Source organism: Orcinus orca, chromosome 18, assembly GCF_937001465.1.
Source record: "Orcinus orca chromosome 18, mOrcOrc1.1, whole genome shotgun sequence".
NCBI lineage: Eukaryota > Metazoa > Chordata > Mammalia > Artiodactyla > Delphinidae > Orcinus > Orcinus orca.
In genome coordinates, this window is record NC_064576.1 from 52,912,237 (window position 1) to 52,935,073 (window position 22,837).

General features: G+C 43.5%; 1 protein-coding gene across 1 annotated transcript; it reads right to left on the reverse strand.

The window, feature by feature from the left end:
• Window positions 1-281: 281 nt before the first annotated feature.
• OLFM4 (olfactomedin 4) lies at window positions 282-20,960 on the reverse strand. Its single transcript, XM_004274540.4, has 5 exons — window positions 20,815-20,960; window positions 15,718-15,870; window positions 9,504-9,716; window positions 7,524-7,683; window positions 282-1,155 (listed from the first exon to the last, which is right to left on the reverse strand). The coding sequence occupies exons 3-5, from the start codon at window positions 9,642-9,644 to the stop codon at window positions 353-355; spliced, it is 1,104 nt and encodes a 367-aa protein (XP_004274588.1). The 5' UTR covers window positions 9,645-9,716; window positions 15,718-15,870; window positions 20,815-20,960; the 3' UTR covers window positions 282-352.
• Window positions 20,961-22,837: the final 1,877 nt, after the last annotated feature.

Here is a 22,837-nt window from a genome sequence, read left to right on the forward strand (position 1 = left end):
TCTCTAAGTTCCTTAATTTCCAGATGTCACCTCACCGAAGGCTTCCTTAGAACCATGATGCCCCGAGACCTCTGACAACCCGCCCACCCTGAAATGACCTTATTTCAGTTGAGAAATGCATCCCAGGAAGCAGGTGGCTTCCAAGAGAACTCATCCAATCAGGGCAATGTCCTAAGTCTCTAGTGTGGTAGAACTCTGCTCCCAAACATTACAACTAAGCAGATACACTTTTGAATCCTGAGCCCCGCCCTGCTTCCTCATCCCTCACTCCCCCACAGATACCTAAATAAGTGGAGAAGACCATTTTTTGTGAAAAAAAATTTTATTTCTCTCCACCCTAACACATACAAGATTACTGGGGTATCTGTTGGAAGACAAGATCATAATTCAGAAGGTAACCATCATTATAGACAAAAAGTTTCTGCTCGAAAGGATGATAGTTAATACTCTGCAGTTTTTCCTTCACCTTCTGCATTACAATGTTAAGTTTACCCTCTTTCCCTGTGCTTGTGTCATAGTAGTAGAAAATCTCTTCTGTTCTGGTGTTCAGAGTACGGGTGGCATACAGAACCCCACACACCATGAATGTGTTAGTAACAGATGGTTTATACTGCTTGGTATGCCAAGTGTTTAGCACCTCAAGTGTGGTGTCGTTGAGTTTGCTAATCACCATGTTACCAGTGCTGGCTTCAGTTGCATAAGTCACCCACAATCCATTCTCATCCACAGCCAAGTCGATATCTTGCCAACCAACATTAGCATAAGAAAAGCGGTTATTATAGGCAGCATCAGGGAGAGTTTGAGTCAAAGCAACTGAGGCAGTGGTCAGGTTAACTTTGGCAATGTTCTGGGTGCCGTACCAGTTGACATACATGTTATTCTTATAAACTACTACACCACCACCTTGGCCATAGTTTAACCAGTTCTCTCGGGCATTTGTGTACAAGAGCAAATCATCCAGTGTATTGTAGATTCTATAATATTGCAAAGTTCTCCCATCAGTATCCAAAGGTGCCACCCAGTACCGCCCTTTGCCTGGGTGCTGAGGAGAGTAATCCCGACCCCAGGCACCGTACAGATAGCTAGATCCTCTCCAGTTGAGCTGAACTATAACCGGCCTGCTGATGTTCACCACACCGCCGTGAGCACAGCTCCCTAGAGGAACAAGCAAATAAAAGGGCATTCTTAGAGAAAATGAATGACAAGATACAAACAGTTTAATATCCTAAGAACCAAAGGAATCCATAAACATTTTTCTTGTCAATGTTCAATGACAACCGTGGTCCTGATGGAGAAGAGGCAAAACCTACTCTTGGTTTCTGTCTCAATGCAAACCCGCTGTCAGTTCTAGAGAGCACTACCTTCTATTTACATGAATGAGCTTTCAGTCTGGAAAATGGGGATAATGAAATTCCCAAGAGCCATATTAAGAAGCGTTGAGGGCCCAGAAAGTAGAAAGGAGGACTTGGTGAATTTAATATATTTTCTTCTACGAGAAAGCGTTTTGCCAATATTATTTTATTTCCTTTTCCTTATAGAGAAATCAAGAAAGTAAGATCAGGTGAGAATGCTACCCTATTTTCATAAAGCCAGAAGTTGCTATTCACCAGGGTCAGGGAGAATTGGGATGAAGGAGAAGTCTGTCCTAGGCAAGTCTTTCTTCCCTTCACCCTCTGCCCTTCCCTGGGACCCCAAGGGCATATCCACACCAGGTACCAATGATGCCCCAAGCTACTCTCAAAAGAGGAAGTTTGTACTATGGCATTTTAAAAGATACAGAAAGATGGTCTCCTAATGGACCTCTAAGAGGTCCTCTAACGGTCCTCTAATGGTGGGATTTCAGCCTTGAGAAGCCATGGAAGTTATTATAGGGCAACATTGCCTGCTCTGTGCCCAAAACATAGCCGATCACATAGATCACTTGGTGACCCATCTCACTGCACAGTTACAAGGTGGGCCTTGCTGTTCATAAGCCATAGTCTACTGTGCCACAGAATGACAGGCAAGCACTTCGTCGTTCCCATTCTGTTGCTGTCATTGTCACAATGTGTACAATCAAGTGGGACCAGACTCACCGGTCCCTGAATCTACATTCTCTGTAACACTTGGGTGCATAACTCAGTCTGGGCAATTTGGCCCTTTGCAGAGCCCTCCCTCTGAAATGCCTGCCAACCCAGACCATTTATGAGCTATAAAAAATAAAATAAAATTCCTCCAGTATTTTTACAATAGCTATCTAAAGATGTGAACACACATTTTCTGGAATCTTAACAAATACCCTTAAAAAACTGGTCATAAATTTTATTGGAATTACAGAGAAAAGTCAACTTCAGATACATTTGAGATCATTTTCCCTCATCCTTTAAATGCTTGGAGGGAATCAGGGTGCCATGGAGAGTGTGTGAGGTGGGCTTGGGCCAGAAGCAGAGCTCCAAAGAATTGCCCGAGATTAACATTGTGGGGAGCAAGGGGATGCAAAGCATTCGCCTCTGAGTCCCGGCCTCTGACACATATGGAAAGACCCATTCCTTTCCTTGCTAAATGCCTCCCCTTTCTCCCCTCCTCATTCAAGGACTGTTCAGAGATGAAACCATCACTAGAAATCCTGCTTTTATTTTTCCAATCTGTTGGGGCTTTTTGGTCCTGGAATTAAATACGTGCTCCTTAAATGCTCTCATAAATCCGCAGTTGGTGGGAAAGCCAGCCAGCCATACAACAGGTAGAGAAATGAAACCACTCTGTACCTAACCTCAAATAATTTTGCATATCATTAAGCAGAACACAGTCACGGCTTTATTTTAATAATGCATGCACCATTTCATAAATAAAAAAGCAACGTGTGTTCAGCTAAGAGACTGCTCTCCTCTAAAGAAATAATAAAATTATAAATTATTATTTCCTCTTCTAAAAGTGATCTCTCAGATGAATGCTTGTTTGCTTTTGTTTATGAAACAATGCATGAATTATTAAAATAGAGTTAGCGGTGTGTTCAGCTTAATGATAACAAAAACTGTTTGAGTTTCCATATGTTACAAACTGGATTTTCTAGTTAAAATATCTTCCCGAGAACTTATTTATTCAACTACATTTCACTCCGAGGAAATAAAAGAAAGTCACTTTTTCCTTGCAGGTTAGAAGACTCAGGCATTATTTGCTTAATTGAATCTTGCCCTCCTTGAAAGGAAAGATTCCAAACCAACAGCAACAAATTATTTAAGGAAAACTTACGAGGCATATAACACATTCAAGCATTTTATCATGGGATTAAAGAAAATAAACTATTCTGTCCTAGATGTGGAAATCCTTAGATATGAAGGAACCAAAATAAACTTCTCTTAAAAATCACTACTACTACTACTACTAACGTCTCATCATTTCACAAGTTGACCAGGTGATTAAAATTGTACCTGGTATAAATATTAAAACTGTAGGTCATTTAAATCTCTTTTCCTCACCCCACAACAACTTTAAACATCTCCTGTCCTTTTTGTTTTTATCCTCTATCTCCTTTAGACCATTTTTAGAGCCCTGGCTCTCATCAAAGGAAGTGGAAATAAGAAGAAAACTAAGTATTCTTGTCCATGCTACAGATGTGGCTACAGCAGTGACAAACTGCTGACAAGGCTATGGCGGGTTTCCTCGACTCCTGGCGACAAACCGTCTTAGAAATATGAGTGAAACTGACAGCCGGCCCAGTGCCCACTGCTCATCTAGCGCAAGCAGAGACCCCATCCGCCCACCCTTTCTACACCAAGCTTCTCCCCGCCCTTTCTAATCTTGTACCCTTTCCCAGCCTGCATTTCAAGGTCTTAGAGATACTCCATTCTTTTCTTTCTTTATGCCAACTTTATCCTACCAGTGGAACAACAGCCCACTGCCCAACCCTGACCCGAGAACTATGAAAAACCAATGAATCATTTTGCACTTCCTGATGGAAGAGAACACACCATAGAAATGAGAACGAAGGTACCCTTTCAGCTACTCCGCAAGCAAAAAAGCCAAGCTAATTTGGTGTTAATCAGGTTGGTGACTTCTTGCAACTTTCTTGTCACTCTAGGAATCACAGGTGCACCTCTCTCTCCATTACAGCATCTGTGGAGGGCAGCCTGGTACACTGAAAACATTGCCAGATTCCAATTCAAATCCTGACTCCAGCACTTATGAACCGCGTATCCTTGAGCAAGTTACCCAACCTTCTGAGCCTCAGTTTCCTTACGTTAAAGGAAAAATAAGAATACATACTCTGCAGAATTGTGAGGAAGAGTAGACAGAAGACATGTACATTTGACTCAATAAATGATAACGGTCAGCATTATAATCACATCCATGTTACAACTGAAGGTTTACACGACTGCTTCCCCTCCAAGATAGTGGTTTCTGGAGGTTTCTGTACTTACCCTGATAACCCGAGTGCCCAGAACAGGACCAGCTACCCAGTGACACCAAATTATGTTTGTGGAAATAAAAACTGATGAAATCCCCCAAACTCACCTTACCCTTATTTATAAAACACTAGCTCTTTACCCTGGTACATAACTGAAAGTTTCCAAGAGCCTGGTATTCAATCCACTGAACGTAATGCAGGGAACCCTCTACACCGGATAGCCTTGGTTGGCAATCTCTTCTTTGTCATGCAATTTATTAGATATTGCCATGGTATTCTGAAAATATCCTGGGAGGCCACATGGTGAGATTTTAAAATACTCCAACTTGGCTTTTTTAAAGTCTCATGGCCAGTAGCACTTTTTTTTTTTAAAGCTAAAGATTATATACCAGCAGAGGAAACTTAATCTTGGATCCATCAATGCCCTCTCTCACCTGGGCCAGTGAACTTTGAGCAAAGACGATAATACAATTAAAATGGTTATAATCATAAAATGATTAAGATGAAATGGATATGTGTTACCTAACACTCTGCTCCTCTCTAGGCTTGGAATTTTGACCGGTCACCCTACATCTTTCGTGGACCATTTACTGTGCACCTACTATATGCCAGCACAGATCCTTGCATCTTTGAGCACAACAGTGATGACCCCTGGGCATTCACATCGCATTTTCCTATCTGCAGTCCTTTAGATTCAGGGGGAGAACAGAGAGAAACTGAAGGCAGTTGTTTTCAGGAAAAACAGTTAATGAGCGCAAGGCCAATTATTTTAGATTAGAAAGTTCTATGAAATGAAGCAGAAAAGGATGCCATTTGCAGCAGAAGCCATCTATAAAGCACATTTTATTGAGCCCTAATGCTATGTACTGGCTCTCAGATCAAGCTGACCGCTGGGGTAGCGAACTGCAGCTGCCCAGAGGGCCCAAGAGAGCACAGAATTACTTTATAGCTGAAACTTGCATAGAGTGTTTTTTGTTCCGCGCAACTCTGCAGTGAAAAAAAGCAGACAGGCCAGATTTTAAAGTCCCATAATAGTGAGTAACTTTAATTAAAGTCTCCACAGGCTCACAACTTTGTGGTGCCTGGGGACTTTCCAATTCTGCATTATCAACCAATCCAAACAGAAAGAGAGCAAGTGAAAGAAATTGATTTCAAACCATGACAAAAAGTCAGTTTAATATAAACATCATAAATATAATATGAACAGAGCTGGAGGAGGGCCAAGTGGCTTGGCAGGGATCCAGCTACAGCCAAGGTTGTGGGAAAGTGAGAGGAAATCTCGTCCAATTTGTTTAAACAACACAGCTGGGCTGGGCTGGCTCACAAAAGTCTAAGTGTGAGGACGTGGGGGAAAGTTCTAGATAAAAAAAAGGCTAACAAAAATAAGAAAACAGACTCACTGTTTTCTTCCTTAGATACTAAGCCATGTACTTTCTCCCCCACCGCCGGCCTTGAGTTACTGACGCCTAACCCTCGAGGTCCTGAGATGACAGGGAGCAAGGGGCCTTGCACTTCGGCCTCAGCTCTGTCACCAGCTGCCTGTGTGGCGTCAGGAAAAGCAGTATCCTCACCACTAGTCCCCTCCTCTGAGACATGACAGCCCTGAATGTTCTTTCCTGCTCCAAAATGTCCTCATTCCAAGGGATGCATAGAAAACTGTGGCAGAAAAAGCTATTTCATGAGGACAATTTGCTGAGGTTTAAAAAGAGAGAGAAAGAAAAAAGGACAGGAGGGATAGAGGAAAGAAAGAAAGACTTGCTCAGGTAGTATCAGGAGTGGTCGCTGCTTGATTCCTGCCCTCAGGGAGCCCTCCGTGGCCCCGCAGAATGAGCTCTCATTTCCAATGACGACGTTGACACCTTTGATCCCAGACCACATTTAGCCTGGTTTGTTAGAGGACAGAGCATGGCCTTTGTCCCAAACCTCCTCTGCATGTCATACTGTGACAGATTCCCAACTGCAGAAGGAGGGAAGGTAGGGCTCTGAACAACACCAAGAGGCTTATAACTGTGGCAGTATTTAATTAAAGCCTTAAAGAAACCAGCGACACTGACAAGGATCCAGAAACGCATGGCCCAAAAGGAAGCAGGTGGTGACAATGGGAATGAATGAAAATAACAAGAGCTGTACGATCTGATTAACAGATACTGTCCCCGTTCAGGCTGAGATGCTCAGGATGTGCAAAGAGAGCTTCCCTATGACCCTGGCTCCAGGGCTGGACCCTGCGGCTTTAGTTCTCCTGGAGGGACGTGCCGGAACACACACGGATCTAGCACTGCTTTTGTTGGCAGCAAGATGTTCACTTCAATTATCCTCATTAACAACAAATACAATCGCCAGTGTATAAATGCCGATCGCAGAGCTCTGGGTCTCCCAAGACTTGTTTTATGAATCCTCACAGCAACGCTGCCAAGTAGGTATTACTGTTCTCCCGTTTTACCAAGGAGGAGATTAAGAACCTTTCTGCTGTGGCTACATAGCTGGAAAGTTCAGGCTTTTGGGGTCACAATGCCACGCCCCTGACCCCTACACTCCACCAGTCCATTCAAGGAGGTATTTATGAGCACCCACCTCTACGCTACACTTATCCCCCTCCAAGGATGATTCCTTAGAGAGGATCACGCCGTCTTTGCCCTGCAAGAACTCACAGTCCAGGAGGGACGGCAGGACACACCCTCATGTACTGGGCATGCGGAGCCATCCGTTAAATCCTCACTGAATCCTGGGAGGCACTCCACAGCACGTGCATTTAAGGAAAGCAGGAAGGAGAAATAAAGAGGTGGACGGAAGGAGGGAAGGAAGGAAGGAGGGATGGAGGATTCAAGGCGTAACCCAGCTCATCACATAAATGAGCCAATCAGCCCTTACAATCCACAGGACAGCCCGGAGGGGAAGCCTAGCGGATTGCAGAGGCTTTCCCCGGGCCCCTGATAACCAGACAATCACCGTAGAGACATTTCTTCTGTGCGCCCCAGGACATGACAGTATGTAGAGCTCTGGTAGGTGAGATTTAAAAGCAGGGAAGAGTAAACTCAGAGCCGCAAAACTCCCATCCTTCCTTCACCTCCACAATCCCAGAGCCCTTCCCCACCCAACCCTTAGCTCCTCATGGGGCCTGGTAAAGATGGGGCCCCCTTACCTGGTGCAGGGGGAGGGGGTAGGGCAGGAAGGCTTCCGACTTTAGAGTCCTCACATTCCTTGAGTTTGTTCTTCAGAGCCAGGATTTGTCGGCGAATGGCAAGGACATTGTTTTTGTCTAGCGTCTCAAGCTTCTCCACCATGAGAGTCATATTCCTTATCTAAGGAAATCAAAATTCAGAGTGACTTTATATTATTGCGCAATTTCCTTCATAAACATTCAGGGCTGAATATGTCACTTAGGGAAACATTGCCAGAGAATACACCTGAGATTCTTCTGACTGGTTTCATTTGGAAGAATACATTTCATGGTTTAGCGTGAATGCCTGTCAGATTGCAGGCCGATGTGCGTGACAAGAAGAAAATGGCAAAGATTTTAACAGCTTTAATAACAGAGAACAGGCTCCGTCTAAGTATCCACAAGTGTCCATTAAAGTTCATCTCTAATAACCTTCCCCTATAAACTCGTGTTTACTCATGTCGTACTATAATTAAGTTTCTAATGAATGGTGAGGGCCAGAGAAAACCTAAATTCTAAAATACAGAACCGGAATTCTCAATGACAGCCCATGTCATGACTGGGCTAGTAAATTCTCGTTGATATAAATCACCCAAGCACAAAATCTACAAACAATAAATGTTGGAGAGGGTGTGGAGAAAAGGGAAGCCTCTTGCACTGTTGGTGGGAATGTAAATTGATACAGCCACTATGGAGAACAGTACGGAGGTTCATTAAAAACTAAAAATAGAGCTACCATACGACCCAGCAATCCCACTACTGGGGATATACCCTGAGAAAACCATAATTCAAAAAGAGTCATGTACCACAATGTTCACTGCAGCTCTATTTACAATAGCCAGGACATGGAAGCAACCTAATGTCCATTGACAGATGAATGGATAAAGAAGATGTGGCACATATATACAATGGAATATTACTCAGCCATAAAAAGAAATGAAATTGAGTTACTTGTACTGAGATGGATGGACCTAGAGTCATCATACAGAGTGAAGTAAGTCAGAAAGAGAAAAACAAAAACTGTATGCTAACACATATATATGGAATCTTAAAAAAAACAAAAAGGTTCTGAAGAACCTAGGGGCAGGACAGGAATAAAGACACAGCCGTAGAGAATGGACTTGAGGACACAGGGAGGGAGAAGGGTAAGCTGGGACGAAGTGAGAGAGTGGCATGGACATATATACACTACCAAATGTAAAATAGATAGCTAGTGGGAAGCAGCCGCATAGCACAGGGAGATCAGATCGGTGCTTTGTGACCACCTAGAGGGGTGGGATAGGGAGGGTGGGAGGGAGATGCAAGAGGGAGGGGATATGGGGATATGTGTATATGTATAGCTGAGTCACTTTGTTATAAGGCAGAAAGTAACACACCATTGTAAAACAATTGCACTCCAATAAAGATGTTTAAAAAAATAAACAATAAATTACCCAAGCATAACATTAATGGGATAGTGTTTATCCACAGAGCTTAAAAGGCTTCGCAAAACATCCTCACAAGAAACTCCTTTAAAGAGGCTTGTGGAGTATGTAGAGAAGCATTCCAAGAGGGATCAGGACTGTGTGATCATTCAAAAGGAGAAACAGACCTAGCAAATCCAAAACCGTGGTCTTCCAGTCCCATGAGGATAAATCCAGAACAGAGAAGACCCCTTGATCTAGCTTGGCCATGGAGTTGTTCACACTTATGTCATCTCCTTTCTAGAGACACTGAAAGGCCATTTGGTTTTGGGGCAGGACTCTGACCATTAGACAACACCTACTCCTCAATCAGCATGTTCCCAACGTGTGTAATTTACTGTTCAAAGCCAGGTGTCCATCCAAAACAGAACACGGGCCTTGCCAGGCGGTCATGAGAGAGTACAGCATTAGACGTCAGAAGAGGGACTCCGATCCTGATCCTAGCACTTGCTCACTGAAGAGACATTATTAATGCACAAGAAGTGATTTCATTCCTTACCTCCACTTCCAGCTGGTCGACAATCACTGAGCTTCCAACAAAACCAACCTTCAGCTGTTCGATCAGTTTCTCCATCTCCTTCACTTCTACCTTGATCAGCTCAAAGTCCAGTTCAGTGTAAGAAATGGTATCTTTTTCCATGATCTCTATTCGGACGGTTAGGTTTGAGAGTTTCTTTTCATACACGCTGATTAATTGCACATACTCCTTCACCTAGAGGGGAATCAAACAGCTCAAGTCAGTTTTCAGAGCGATGTCATACAGCTTTCCTCCACTAACCAAGTCCTTGGGGACTATTTGATTGCCTTCGATCTTTTTTAATTAAAGAAATGGATCAAAAATATATTTACCTAAATATTTTTTAAAATCTATCCAAATACAAAGAAGTTATTATTACAGTGGGGGAGAGGGTGGATTTTGCACTTGCCTAGACTAAAAATAATTGTGCTGCAGAATCATCATTCGCAAGTACATTTTAATCTCCATTTTAATGTTTGAAGATACTAGCACCCCAAACTAAACTCGTTTGAATCAGTCTTTTGCCCGCCCTCCTCTGCTTAGTACACATGCTCTAAATCAGGGTTTCCCAACCTCAGCACTATTTACATTTGGGAATAGATTGTTCTTTCTTGTGGGGGGCTTTTTGTGTAGTATAGGATGTTTAGCAGTATCCCTGGCCTCTAGATGCCAATAGCACCTACCCACCCCCCAGCTGTGACAACCAAGAATGCCCCAGACATTGCTAAATGTCCCCCAGGGGCAAAATCACCACCATCATCCCCTTCCCTCCATTTAGAAACACCGCTCTAAATCTAAGTATTTTCTAGAAGAGGGAGAAATGCTCTGAGAAGAATTCCTTTGTTGATCACCAAATGCAATGAGTTTTGAGCCCCTCTGCCTTCTATAGAGTGACATAAAGACTCAACTTACAAATTATGGTTTTCTCCAGGTATATGCCCAGGAGTGGGATTGCTGGATCATATGGTAGCTCTATTTTTAGTTTTTAAAGAAACCTCCATACTGTTCTCCATAGTGTCTGTACCAATTTACATTCCTGCCAACAGTGCAAGAGGGTTCCCTTTTCTCCACACCCTCTCCAGCATTTAGTATTTGTAGACTTTTTGATGATGGTCATTCTGACCCATGCGAGGTATTGTAGCTTTGATTTGCATTTCACTAATAATTAGCAATGTTGAGCATCTTTTCATGTGCTTTTTGGCCATCTGATATCTTCTCTGGTGAAATGTCTATTTAGTAACTAACAAGAACATACTGTATAGCACAGGGAACTATACTCAATATTTTGAAATAACCTATAAGGAAAAGAATCTTAAAAAAATACATATATATATATGTGTGTGTGTATAACTGAATCACTTTGCTGTACACCTGAAACTAACACAACATTGTAAATCAACTATACTTCAATTTAAAAAAAAGATCCAACTAACTCCACAATATGTGAGGGTATGTGCAACTGTAAAGTGCACATTTCATTAAGTGCACCCACATATTTATTCCAAGTTTATTCCAAGAACTGATTATTGCAATCAGACCTTTAAATTACACATTTGTTGCATATTTTTGAATGTCTGATCATTAAGTTAAAATACTTCCAAAAATTCCCATGGTGATTTAGTGTATAATTGGAATCTCCAAATGGATATTTCAATAAACACCGTTGGTGGTTCTTTCCGTATCTGATCTCTAAAAGAAATGCCATGGCTTTTTTAAGGACCTGCTCATTAAAAGTTGCCGGTTTTATATGCTTTTTAAAAATGTGAAGAGAAGTAATACTTTTCCCCCAAACTTCACTAATGTCAAGAAGCTGATCCACGGGGCCTGGATGAATTCAGAGCCAGATGTCAGCCTCTAATCTTTCTAATACCAAAAGCAGCCCTAACTTCTGTCCTTTTAGCCTTTCCACTTAACCCCACTGTACAAATTAGACACATAGGCCATGAACCTAAAGGGCTAGGGCTTCAGGCAAAGAGGATTTTAATGAAAGTTGAAAACGCAGCCCTTGGCACTGCTCGTGTATCTCCTTCGGCAACTGATGCTCATTGCCATCAGATGAGGCTGATAAGGCTGGTGACATTTTGGTGGATAAGGAGGTTAAAATATATATATATATATACCTAGCAAGTCCCACTCAAAAGTACAAACACATATATAAGGTAGCCAGGTTTCAATTCCTCCAAAAATCAGGCATAAAACATTGGCTGTGAGAAAAAAAATAATAATAATGGAGTGCCAACCGATGGCAGAAATGGAAGTTTGCGAAATGAATATTCTTGGCATTTGGTCTTGCCAGCTCTTGGAACGAATGAAACACCCTCAGCTTTCCTGGCACATTTTGGTGGCATATCACAGCTGTTGTTCTATAAAAAATAAGTGGTTCGACTGTCATTTCTGCTAAATAAAATGTGGCTCTCCCAGATTCTCACTGCAAACCTCAGAGAACGTATGGTGGGCCTGCCCTGGTTCTGCCCCAAAGTAAAGGGTCTCTACAGATCTGTTTGGGGGAAATCTTGAGGTTCCTTCAAGAACTGGGCTTCACTGGAATGTCAAGAATAGCTCCGGGATGTTCAGGAAAATTGGAATCATCCATGGAGTTACAGAAGGCAGGAGAGAATTTGAGAATGGGCCAGAAAGGCTTCGTGGTGTGAATGTTACTAATTTAAATAGATTGTGAGTCTAAACTCTTCACGTGTACGAATCTCTAGTGTTGAGATGGAATGGAAAATTCTGGAAACATCCCAACTCTCCCTGGGAGGTGCAGCCTCAGCAGAGGCGCTCAGTTTACCTGGGGATGTGTAGCAAGAATATGCGTCCAGCCCTACAGGGACACTTCCCTGGGTCAACATTTTTCGTGTAAAGCTCCCCGTCACTACAAGTTTGAGCTTTAGACAACTCATCTACACTTGCCCTCAAACGCTCAGCCCTTCATTCAGAGCTCCCATTCTTCTGTTCGTTATGCACGTATCATGTCATTGATGGGTTCTAAGCATTAAAGTCTCTTTGGGGGGTTGTTGCTCTATACAGTCAATGTGGTCTTGTAATAGATAAGGATGCAGCCCAGGTGGCTATTAAGCTAAAGAATTAGTTGGCTTGTGTTTCTGCCAGTTCCTCAAAACCTGTGATCCTCACCATAGCTAGATTAATTGAAATAAATAAAGGTACTTTGCCACATACTGTCATTTAAATATATTTTTTAACAACAAGATTAATTGAGCTTGAATTGGCCGTCAAGACATATGAAGCACTTTGCAGCTAGATCCACCTAAGCTCAAATCTGGCTTCAGTACTTCGTGGACAAATCACTTAATTTCTCTAAGCCTACATTTCCTCCTATAAATCAGAGGTAAGGGTAACAAGCTCACAAGATGATTGTAAACTCTAGAGATAATGTATATTAAGTGCCTGGTGTAATGGATGCCCTGTAAGTTACAGCAATTATTAGACAGTGATTTCAGGTTTTTTTCAATCTGACCTTTTAATTTATTATATTTCACTGCACAAAACGTGGCTCCGTAGACGTTGTTTGTTTATGGGTTGCCTAAATGTCTCCCAGGCTGCCTCCACCCTCTCATGCATGAGGAACTATTAGCAAAAGTGTCATATTAAATAACTTGCCCCAAAGACCATAACCCTCTAGAGAAAAAAAAATTCTGAGTTGTCTCCTTTCTAAGTACAGTTACACAGGGACATCTCATAACAACAGAAAAGTATAAAATGCTTTCAGCATCTTAGGCAGAGGCCGTCCCTGTCTTCTCCCTGTCCTGACAGATAATGAATCAATGTAAGACAGTCCAAATCCTTTTCTACTGGCCTGCCCAAACGGGCGTGCCCCCAGGCCTCTAGATAAACGGTGATTCCCAAGGCAACCTAGGGACAGCTATAGTAATTCACCTGGAAACTCAAAAGCCCTCAGCTGAAGAGATAATTTTGGATGGAAGGCATTACTGACCCGGTGCATCTCTTCTTAGAGCATGATAACCGCACGGCAGAGAGGAAAGATAATGATTGAAAGAGAATGATTCCGGGGCTTCCCTGGTGACTTAGTGGTTGAGAGTCCGCCTGCCGATGCAGGGGACACGGGTTCGTGCCCCGGTCCGGGAAGATCCCACATGCTGCGGAGCGGCTAGGCCCGTGAGCCATGGCCGCTGAGCCTGCGCGTCTGGAGCCTGTGCTCCGCAACGGGAGAGGCCACAACAGTGAGAGGCCCGCGTACCACAAAAAAATAAAAAAGAAAAAAATAAAAAAGAAAGAAAGAGAATGATTCCGAAGACCGAGATTCCTGACCTGGCTTAAGCAGCCAAAAGACCTTTACATTTATGTCTCTTTACCCTTATGAGCCTCAGTTTTTCCATCCCTACAATGGGGAAAAGAACACTGGCTTATATGCCTTAAAGGGTTGCTTGAGAGTAGAACGGGAAAGCGCAGAGGGAAGCTATTACTGCTATTGTTGTTATCCTCACCTGTCACACCCCGAATCCATTATGCAAATCTCAGTGGGCAGGTCAATTCCTTTCTTAGGCTTCAATCATGAATTATTTTTAGAACCAGCTACTGACACTTTCGAACCGAAAGTTTTTCCACCTACTCCACACTTCTTCCCTGCCAATTATTAGCAAGGCAGATACCACCTGACCCCCCTTAACAGGATTGGAATGAAATGTCCCAGACTCACAAAACTCTCCCTGGAGCAGCCTGGGGTTTCAAACTGCCGTTCACATCCCTGCCAGCCAAGAAGACATGCAAATCAGTAGCTCCCAATATTTCAAAGCAAATGACTCTAACTGAAAAGATCTTTACCTAGGATTTCCTCCACTTGTTATGTTTATATGCATAACTTCTTATCTGTACTTGATTATGCTATGAATATTAATGACTGGAATTTATAATTTAGTTCTGTGCCTTTTCTGCTGATTAATTCAAGGACATTTTATTTCTTAAGAAGCTAGGTTCCTGGAGTTGTCAAACACATTTTCCTGGACACTTGTTTAAACTTAGAATATTTATCTACCAATTGAGGTTGAAAGCAGGGGCTCAGCCTCATCAGAACTTTTGTCTTAAAAGAGAGCTAGGCTCAATGTTGAGGTAGCTGAGCTGAAATTTCTTGGGAAAACCTATTTTGAATCTTGCAGGGAAGCCAGAGCTCCTTGTAAGTAAATTAATGAAATGATATTAAATAATGCATAATGTGATGATAGCCTAGCTTGGACTTCACCTGTACAGAAGATGGAAGTTCTTTTGGTTGATTTTTAACTTGGCTAAAAAGGTTAAAGGGGTCAAAACTGGAATGTCAAGTTCATTGCTCCAGCCAGCTCAGAGAAGGGCTAACCCCATGAGATGACTTCCTCTGGCTGGAGAAAGCAGTAATCAGGGGGTCAAGTGGAGGTTTTTATCAAGGCTGAGCCACCTACTAGTCTCATTTCAAATTCCCAGGGAAGCCTTCGGTTTAGGGCTAATGCTGGATGCATCTGATGTAATGTCCCTGCTGAGACAATAGAGGCTAACCCCAAGAAAGAGAGAGAGGGAGAGAAGAAAGAGAGTGAATTGAGAAGAGAAAATAGGAGGAAGAGAGAGGAAAAGAGGGAGGAAGGAAGGAAGATGAGAGGGAGATTTGTGGGAGGGGTGGAGGAGAAGGAAGGGGAAAGTCCAAAAGCAAGAGAAGACCAAAAAAAGTAAAAAACAAAATAAGAAGGAAAAGGGAAAGAAAGGACTGAGGCAAGAGGAGAAATAGAAATGAAGGAAAGGAGGAATGGAATAGAATAGGCTGAAAAAAATGCAAGGGCAGGAAGATAGAACATAAAGAGGACAGAGGAGAGGAAAGAAAAGAAGGCAAAGCTGGAGGAATGACCAAGAAGAAGACCAAAAGGAAGAAACCACAAAACCAAATACAGATTTCAGAGTTGAAATTTAGAGGGAGAACTCAGGCTTCTTTCCAGCTGCACACACACCATGATATTGAAGCGAGTTTATCCTGTGGCGTGACTCATCTCCATCCCATCTTCTCCCTGTGCTCTCACTCTTCCTGCTATAAAGAACTCCATAGGTTGCTGTGAAAGAAATGCTAAAGCTTCCATTAGATGCAAATGTGCTCTTTGATACAGTGAAGAAAGGCTGCTTATAAAGTCCTGAATAAAAAGTATTTTGTTTGTTCTTAACAAGATATTGTTGGAAGAGGAAAAAAGAATAAAATACTTACTTTAGAAAACTCTTTCTCGAACTTCTGGGAGATAGTTTGGGCTATGATTTCCAAGCGTTCCACTCTCTCCACAGGAAAGGTGGTGTCTGGCAGGATAACAGAGCACTGGCAGGTCCCACGGTCATCCTTGGAGCCAGTGAAGTTGGGAAACGACTGTAAATAAAAATAAGTTCAACATCAGTAATAAGCCGGGAAATGAGCCTTTGGCAAGGGAAGTGACAGAAACTGGCTTGTCAGAAGAGTGCTCAGAGGCAAGCGAGTGGATTTCAATACATAAATGAATGGAATCATAGAAACACCCCAAAACTGCTGCCATGTCTCCCAAGTGTAGCTCAGTGTTCAGCCACCTCTCCACCTGTTAAGCAAACCATATCATTCTCCTTTCTGGAAGAGTCTTTAAGGAAACTACTACTGTCCCCATGTAAGGAAAAAGAAATAAAGAAATGATGAGAAGACTTCCCTGTTGGCACAGTGGTTAAGAATCCGCCTGCCAATGCAGGGGACACGGGTTCGAACCCTGGTCCAGGAAGATCCCACATGCTGCGGAGCAACTACCGTGTGCCACAACTACTAAGCCTGTGCTCTGGAGCCCGCGAGCCACAACTACTGAGCCCACGTGCCACCACTACTGAAGCCTGCGCGCCTAGAGCCCGTGCTCCGCAACAAGAGAAGCCACAACAATGAGAAGCCCACGCACCGCCACGAAGAGTAGCCCCGTTCGCCACAACTAGAGAAAGCCTGCGCGCAGCAACAAAGACCCAACGCAGCCCAAAAATATAAATAAATAAATTTATTAAAAAAAAAAAAAGAAGACGCGATGAAAGTCCTAAGTTGGCAATTCTACCACTTACTGGACCTGAATTCTCTTTAAGTCTCTGTTTCCTTATCTGTCAAATAGATATAACCTGCTTCACAGGGTTGTTCCCAAGAGGAACAAAGTAATGTAAACCAAGTCCCTGGCACGTGGTAAGTGATCAGTAAATGTCACTCTCCTTTTCCTTCTACACCCTCATTTCCTTTTCCACACTTCTACCCCAGCCCCAACCCAATGCCTTCCAGGAAAGTGAGAAAAACATCAAGGATGTGGGTTACAGTGAAGCTATGCAATGCAAATTCACATCCTCTCTTCACCTGGGAAAGTGTATAATTAACATCCTTCAAAATGGCGACAAACCAGCCATTTGTTAAAAACTGAGCAATGTATGAGTTTGAAGATTTTGTGCAAATTCTTTTTAAGTTTTCCAGCTTATCACTTGCAGAAAAGTCATTTTTAAATATTTGATGTTTCTTTAATATATTCAGGCTCCCACTTCGGTGCCACTGAATATTTTAAAATGACAGGTTTGAAAGATCCTGTTTTTCTTTTGTCCCCTTTGAGCTTCCCCAAGGGGATCCCGGCACAATTAACATTTTTTTATTGCTACAATTGCCTTACGGAGTAACTCTTGGCAGCCGACTGAATGCCTTTCAATGATCTTCTCTGACGGCCAGCCCAAAACTCACCTGTGGAACATCAGCCCGAAGGGTCTTTTTCTGAAACTACCAAGGGGAGAGCGATGGTTTTCAGAGTTTGAAGAAATGCAGGCTACACTTCTCAATATTTCAGAGGTCAGCTGGCTGTAGCTGAGGTTGTGTGCTCTGTGATTTAATGTCTACCACCTTCCCTGATTCTTGAACAAGCTGGACTTGGATGCTTCTATAATCAAGATCTAGTCCATCAGTGACCTCTGAACCAATTAATTCAGGCTTTGGCAGCCAAATTGCTTGTTATTTTAACCTAATCTTCTATAAGATGAACAAATACACACACACACACACACACACACACACACACATATATATATATTTGTACCCAAAACTCTCTATGCCACATTAATTCTTGACATTGGCCTCAACTTTCTTTGCCAATCACACCCCACACCTGCAAAAACTGGGGAGTAAGGAGGAGGGACAAGCAAGTTTATGCTGAACACTGTGGCTGGGAGGAGGGTAAGGGAAAGGTCTTTGCCAGGGACAAATAAAGACTAGACAAGCCACACCAGGAGCCTGTCAGAGAGCAGCTTCCCTGGGAACCAGTTTTATCACTCCCACGGAAGGCAGAAAGACTCCAGCTCAAGCATGCCAAGGCTTTTGCAGGAGGACCTGTCCATGCCATCATGGACTTTTGAAGAAATAGCTTATTATAATAACTGTCTACCAAAAAAAACGGTCTTGCATCGCATTTTGACAAGGGGAGGTCGATTAGCTGCACAAGACAGGGTTGGACCATTCTGAGAGTTCTTGGAAAAGCTCTGTCAACTCCATAAACAGTAGAAATCATCAAGCAGTCTCTAGACAATCAACTGGAAACTACTAGCTCACAACTTTTTCATCCTGAAGTTCACCTGAAAGGCAGGCAAATAATTATGAGACCTGCTGATAGCCATTCCGCTGTCTTGTATTGCACATCTCCGTCCTGGCACAGTGGACTTCCCGCCTTCCATCCTTCTTATCATCAGCCCAGCGTGCTCAGCGGACATCCAAATGGTCCATAAGTTTGATCAGTGTTTCCCATTAGAGATATTTCTGTTCCTCTCACTCAAAGACCATGAAACTAATGGCGATGGGTCTCTTTCTGTGGCAAATGCTTAATCTCTATGTGAGTGTCACATGGGGGACGGGAGACAAAAAGAAGCCCTTGTCCCCTTGGCCTTTGGAAGGGTATGTGACCCCCCTGTGGACCCCACAGACACCTTACACTGATCAGTTCTCACTCGGCCTGTGTTCAATTCACATTTACTGGTGTCTACAGCTTGCCAGGCTCTGGTCTGGAGCCGGACAAATAAGAGACAAATAAGACCCACTTCCGGCCCAGTGAATCAGGCCCCTTGTCATTATGAAAGCCTTAGTGTCTTTTTCCTCAACAAGCCCTTTAGCCTGATGACAAAAGCGTGTGACTCGAGGTTCTGACTCTTGCCAGGTGCTGTGTGAGGCAAAGCACCGAGGCTTTTCTTGCCTGTGAGTTGAGGACCGTGATAGCAGCTCCCCTCTTTGGAGGGCGACACCTGAGGCTGGCGGAGTGCTCTGAGCACGCCAGCGAAGGTGCGACTCACATTTGGGATTGCAATTGGTTGCAATTGGTTGCAATTGGTTCTAATTAGCAGCCAAGTCTAAGTGCCTGTAAAGAGTCAAGGCATAAAATAATGGTACTCAACATTTTCAAAGTACAGAAAATGATATGTTTGGAACTTGCTCAATGACAGTTATAAAGGGGTTTTCCACCACTTTCCAAAGAGCTCATCAAGCAGCCCTAGAAAACTGGGTTTATAGCGGAAGTGACACCTAGCCTGCCATAAAAAAGAAGTTGGAGTCGTGATATTAACTCACCAGAGGGAGATAAGTAAACCAGGAAGGAAATTAAAAACTCTAAGTATAATTTAACTACTGTTAATGGTAGTTAATATTTATCTTATCTTTTAAATATTTATCTTCTTACCAAACAACAGACACTTTGAGTTTCTCTGTTTCTTGACCTGTATTTTCTTTTCTATTATGTTAGCTGATCACCTTACCTAAAAGCTGGTTTCTGATTGGTGATAAAACCTCACAATATACTATTAATTTTCATTTTAATTTTTTTTAAATGCTAACCAGTTCTCATTGTCCCCAGAAGTCATTTAGTATCATGGAATAAAATGATATGTCTGATTTCTGGCTACAAAGAATCTTGGTTCATATTGATGATTCCCAAACCATTCCCTTCTTCAAAATAAGCACTTTAAATCTATACTCCATGAAAATATAGAAGGCTGCATGGAGAGAGATGGTGAAGAGCATGAACAACTAAGTTTGAGCTGTATCACTGGCTAGTTTATTGACTTTAAGCCAATGATTTCATCTCACTAAGCCTCAGTTTTCACATCTCTAAAATGGGACAATTAATTGTACTTACCTCTGAGGTTAAATAAGATAATATATATTATGCACTTAACGTAGTCCTGACATTTATAAGGCACTCAGTAAACACTGTTACTGCCATTTCTGAGCCCTATCCAAACCATTTCATTTCATAATTGACAAGTTTTCATTGCCTTTGAGGTTCTGATGGTGAAAGGAAAAAAAAGTCTTTTCCTCCTCTTTTCCCGTTGGCCCTTCCATTCAGATGATCCTATAAACAGTGACCTGACCTGTGAGTAAAGATCATAGAAGTACAGAGGACAGCCTCAGGGGGAGTTAAGACTCCCCCACCCCAAATCATACCTTAGCAAGGAAAGCCTAGGTTTCTCAGAGCAGGACTCCTACAGAGAAGCCCGGAGCTGATGGAGGGAGGAGCTGCTTCCTGTGCCCTAACTTCTCACCCCTCTGTGCCTATTTCCCTTTCTTCAAAGGAGATCCAAAGAGGGCTCATCCCCTAAAGAACGAGGCTCACTGCACGTTGTAGAGATGTGGGCTAGCTGGACCAGTCCCTTTCTAGTGCATGCTTTGTTTTTCATTTGTTTGTTTGTCTTGTTTGTTGCTACTGCTATCGTCATTTTGAACTGGAAATGGCTCTTAAGATCCCTTATAAGAAAGACTGAAAAGAGCTAACACTCCTCCAGGGAACTATGCATGTGTAACAGCACTTTCCCAAGGACCAGGGATTCCTCCTCTTCCTTCTGTCACCCATCTCCCTTACAAACAGGCTCAGAGAAACTCTCAGGTCTCCAACCAAAGCACTGTGGGTCCCTGATAGCCGCAAATCAATTAGACACACTTTTCTGGAGCTTCTACTGGCAGGGCTCATCCCCTAACAGCTGGTATCTGGGAGAGAACCCAGGCATCTTCATTTTTCTTAGTCCCCTCCGCCCCGCCCCGATTCTAAGGTGCAGCCAGGTTTGAGAACCTCTTGAAAGCTTAGATTCTTTCCCTAAAGCCCCCAGCCGGAGAACCGAAAGAACTGCTAACAATTTAATTATTTTACCCAGGTTTTAATTCATTTTCAGGGCACCTACAGTTAACAAAGGGAGTCGTAACTCTGCTCCAGTGTTCAGGCCTAGCCATCCGTGAAGTTATATTCAGTTCCCCAAAAAGCCAGAGGAAGGGAAGGAACGCAGCTATCAGACTCTGGGGCATCCTCACCTGGGACTCGAAGCTGGGGGTGGACCAGCCAGAGCCAGAGGCGGAGGTGGAGCTGAAGTCAGAGGTGAGTAAGGAGGTGGAGGCGGTGGTGCGGAAGTGGGTAGAGGTGGCGATGGTCCCACCGACGCTCGCAGTATCTGAGTGGAGGAGGCACAGAAGGGCCAGCAGGCAGGGGAGGCCCGGCTTCATCTTGTGCTCTAGGCTGGAGCCACTAGCTGCTGCAGGAGCTCCAGGGCTTCTTATAGTGCCCAGTGGGGATTTCCCCCCGGGGCCAGTGTGCAGGGAAAGAGGAAGCTGCCAGAGAGCACGTGACCACCCAGGAAGGTGAGGACAGCCGGGAACTTGCGTCACCTGCACATCGGGTCCTGAGCCCCACTCTGCCAGCTGCCCTTGAATCTGGGTCTCTCCTACCAAATCTTAGCTCAAATGCGCTTTTGCAAGCCCAATATCTGGTTTCCGACTTGACGCTTCCTTGAAACAGATGGGATGAAAGTAGTCTTTGTGGATGAAGAGCTTGGGGACCCCAGGAAGGAAAAGTAAGCCTCAATCTTTTGCCCAGAAGCCATCTCTATTTGTCCCCTGCCCCCCCCCCCCCCCGCATTGTCCTGAATGCGGCTTTCCAGGGAAAGCTAGGGAACTCCATCTAGAGACTGTGACTCTCCCCAGGGGAGTCCCTCTTCACTGGCTACTGCCCAGGCTGTCTCTGACCGCTCCCTTGCAGTGTCTGCTTCCACACAGAGTTCTCTCAACAGCCCCACTCAGAAGGAGACACCAGCCATGTGTCTGCCCTGGGACTTCAGTCAGGGCTCTGCGCTATCAATCACCCGGCCCTGTGAGCTTGACAGAGGAGAAAGAACCCAAGCAGGAGGCTGCCCCAGACCCAGTTCGGGAGGCCCATGGTTGAACAGTTTCTTTCTCCAGAAGGTTCTCTCTTGACCTCCTTATCCCAGACCCAGTTGTGAGCTGGTTAGGCATTCAGGAGCTCAAGGTGTATTCCTGAAACTGAGAGATAGGGGTGGTCTTCAGGCCCATTTACACCCCTCCACCATTTCACACACCTCTGTGACCTCTGCCCTCCTTCCTGCAGGGGAAAAAGGGTGTTGGCCTGAATATTCAAAACCAGCTCTGTCATTTAGTCAGTGGCATTAGGCAAATCACTGAGCCCCCTAGTGTTATAACAATTCCTAAATCATTAGAATTAAATGAAATATTGTATAAGAAGTTGCTTATAAGCTTTGAAGTGCTATACAAATGTCAGATTTTTTTGTGTGTGCTTTTTTGGTTTTATTTTTAATTTCCTAAAGCCCAGCTCAATATGGAAGGTGTTTGGGTTTGAAACAGGGAAAGAAGGTCCCTGCCCCTCACTGTCCCCACCCCCAGGCCAGGAGCAGTGCGGAAGACCTGGTCTGAAGGGTTCTTGCACCTCAGGGGCTGCACAAACTCTCAGAATCAACACTGTACTCATGTGAGAAGCAGGGTCTTCATTGAAACACACCTGACCAGCCACACAGGGCGCCTTCTCAGGGCAACTTTATACCCACATTCACGTGGACGTGGTGATAGGCAGTTAGAGCAGGCCCAGGAAGGTCAGGATCATTTTCCCAGAAGTTTTCTGGAAGCAACGGGGTCTGCTTACCTTATCTGCTCTAAGGCAATGTGCAGTGAAGATGGAGGTCAGGGACAGGGGATCCATGGCCATCTGTTAGAGGAGAGGAAGAATATTTTTTTTCTTTTTTCTTTTTTCTTTTTTCTTGAAGTATAGTTGATACAATGCTGTGTTAGTTTCAGCTGTACAGCAGAGTGGTTCAAATTTTTTATATATGTGTGTGTATATATGTATATTCTTTTTCAGATTCTTTTCCATTATAGATTATTACAAGATATTGAATATAGCTCCCTACTGCTGTACAGTAGGTCCTTGTTCTTTATCTGTTTTATATATAGTAGTAAATGTATGATAGTCCAAAATTCCTAATTTATAAAATTAGGAGGAGTGTTTTGAAGCCCCTACCTCTCCTATTCT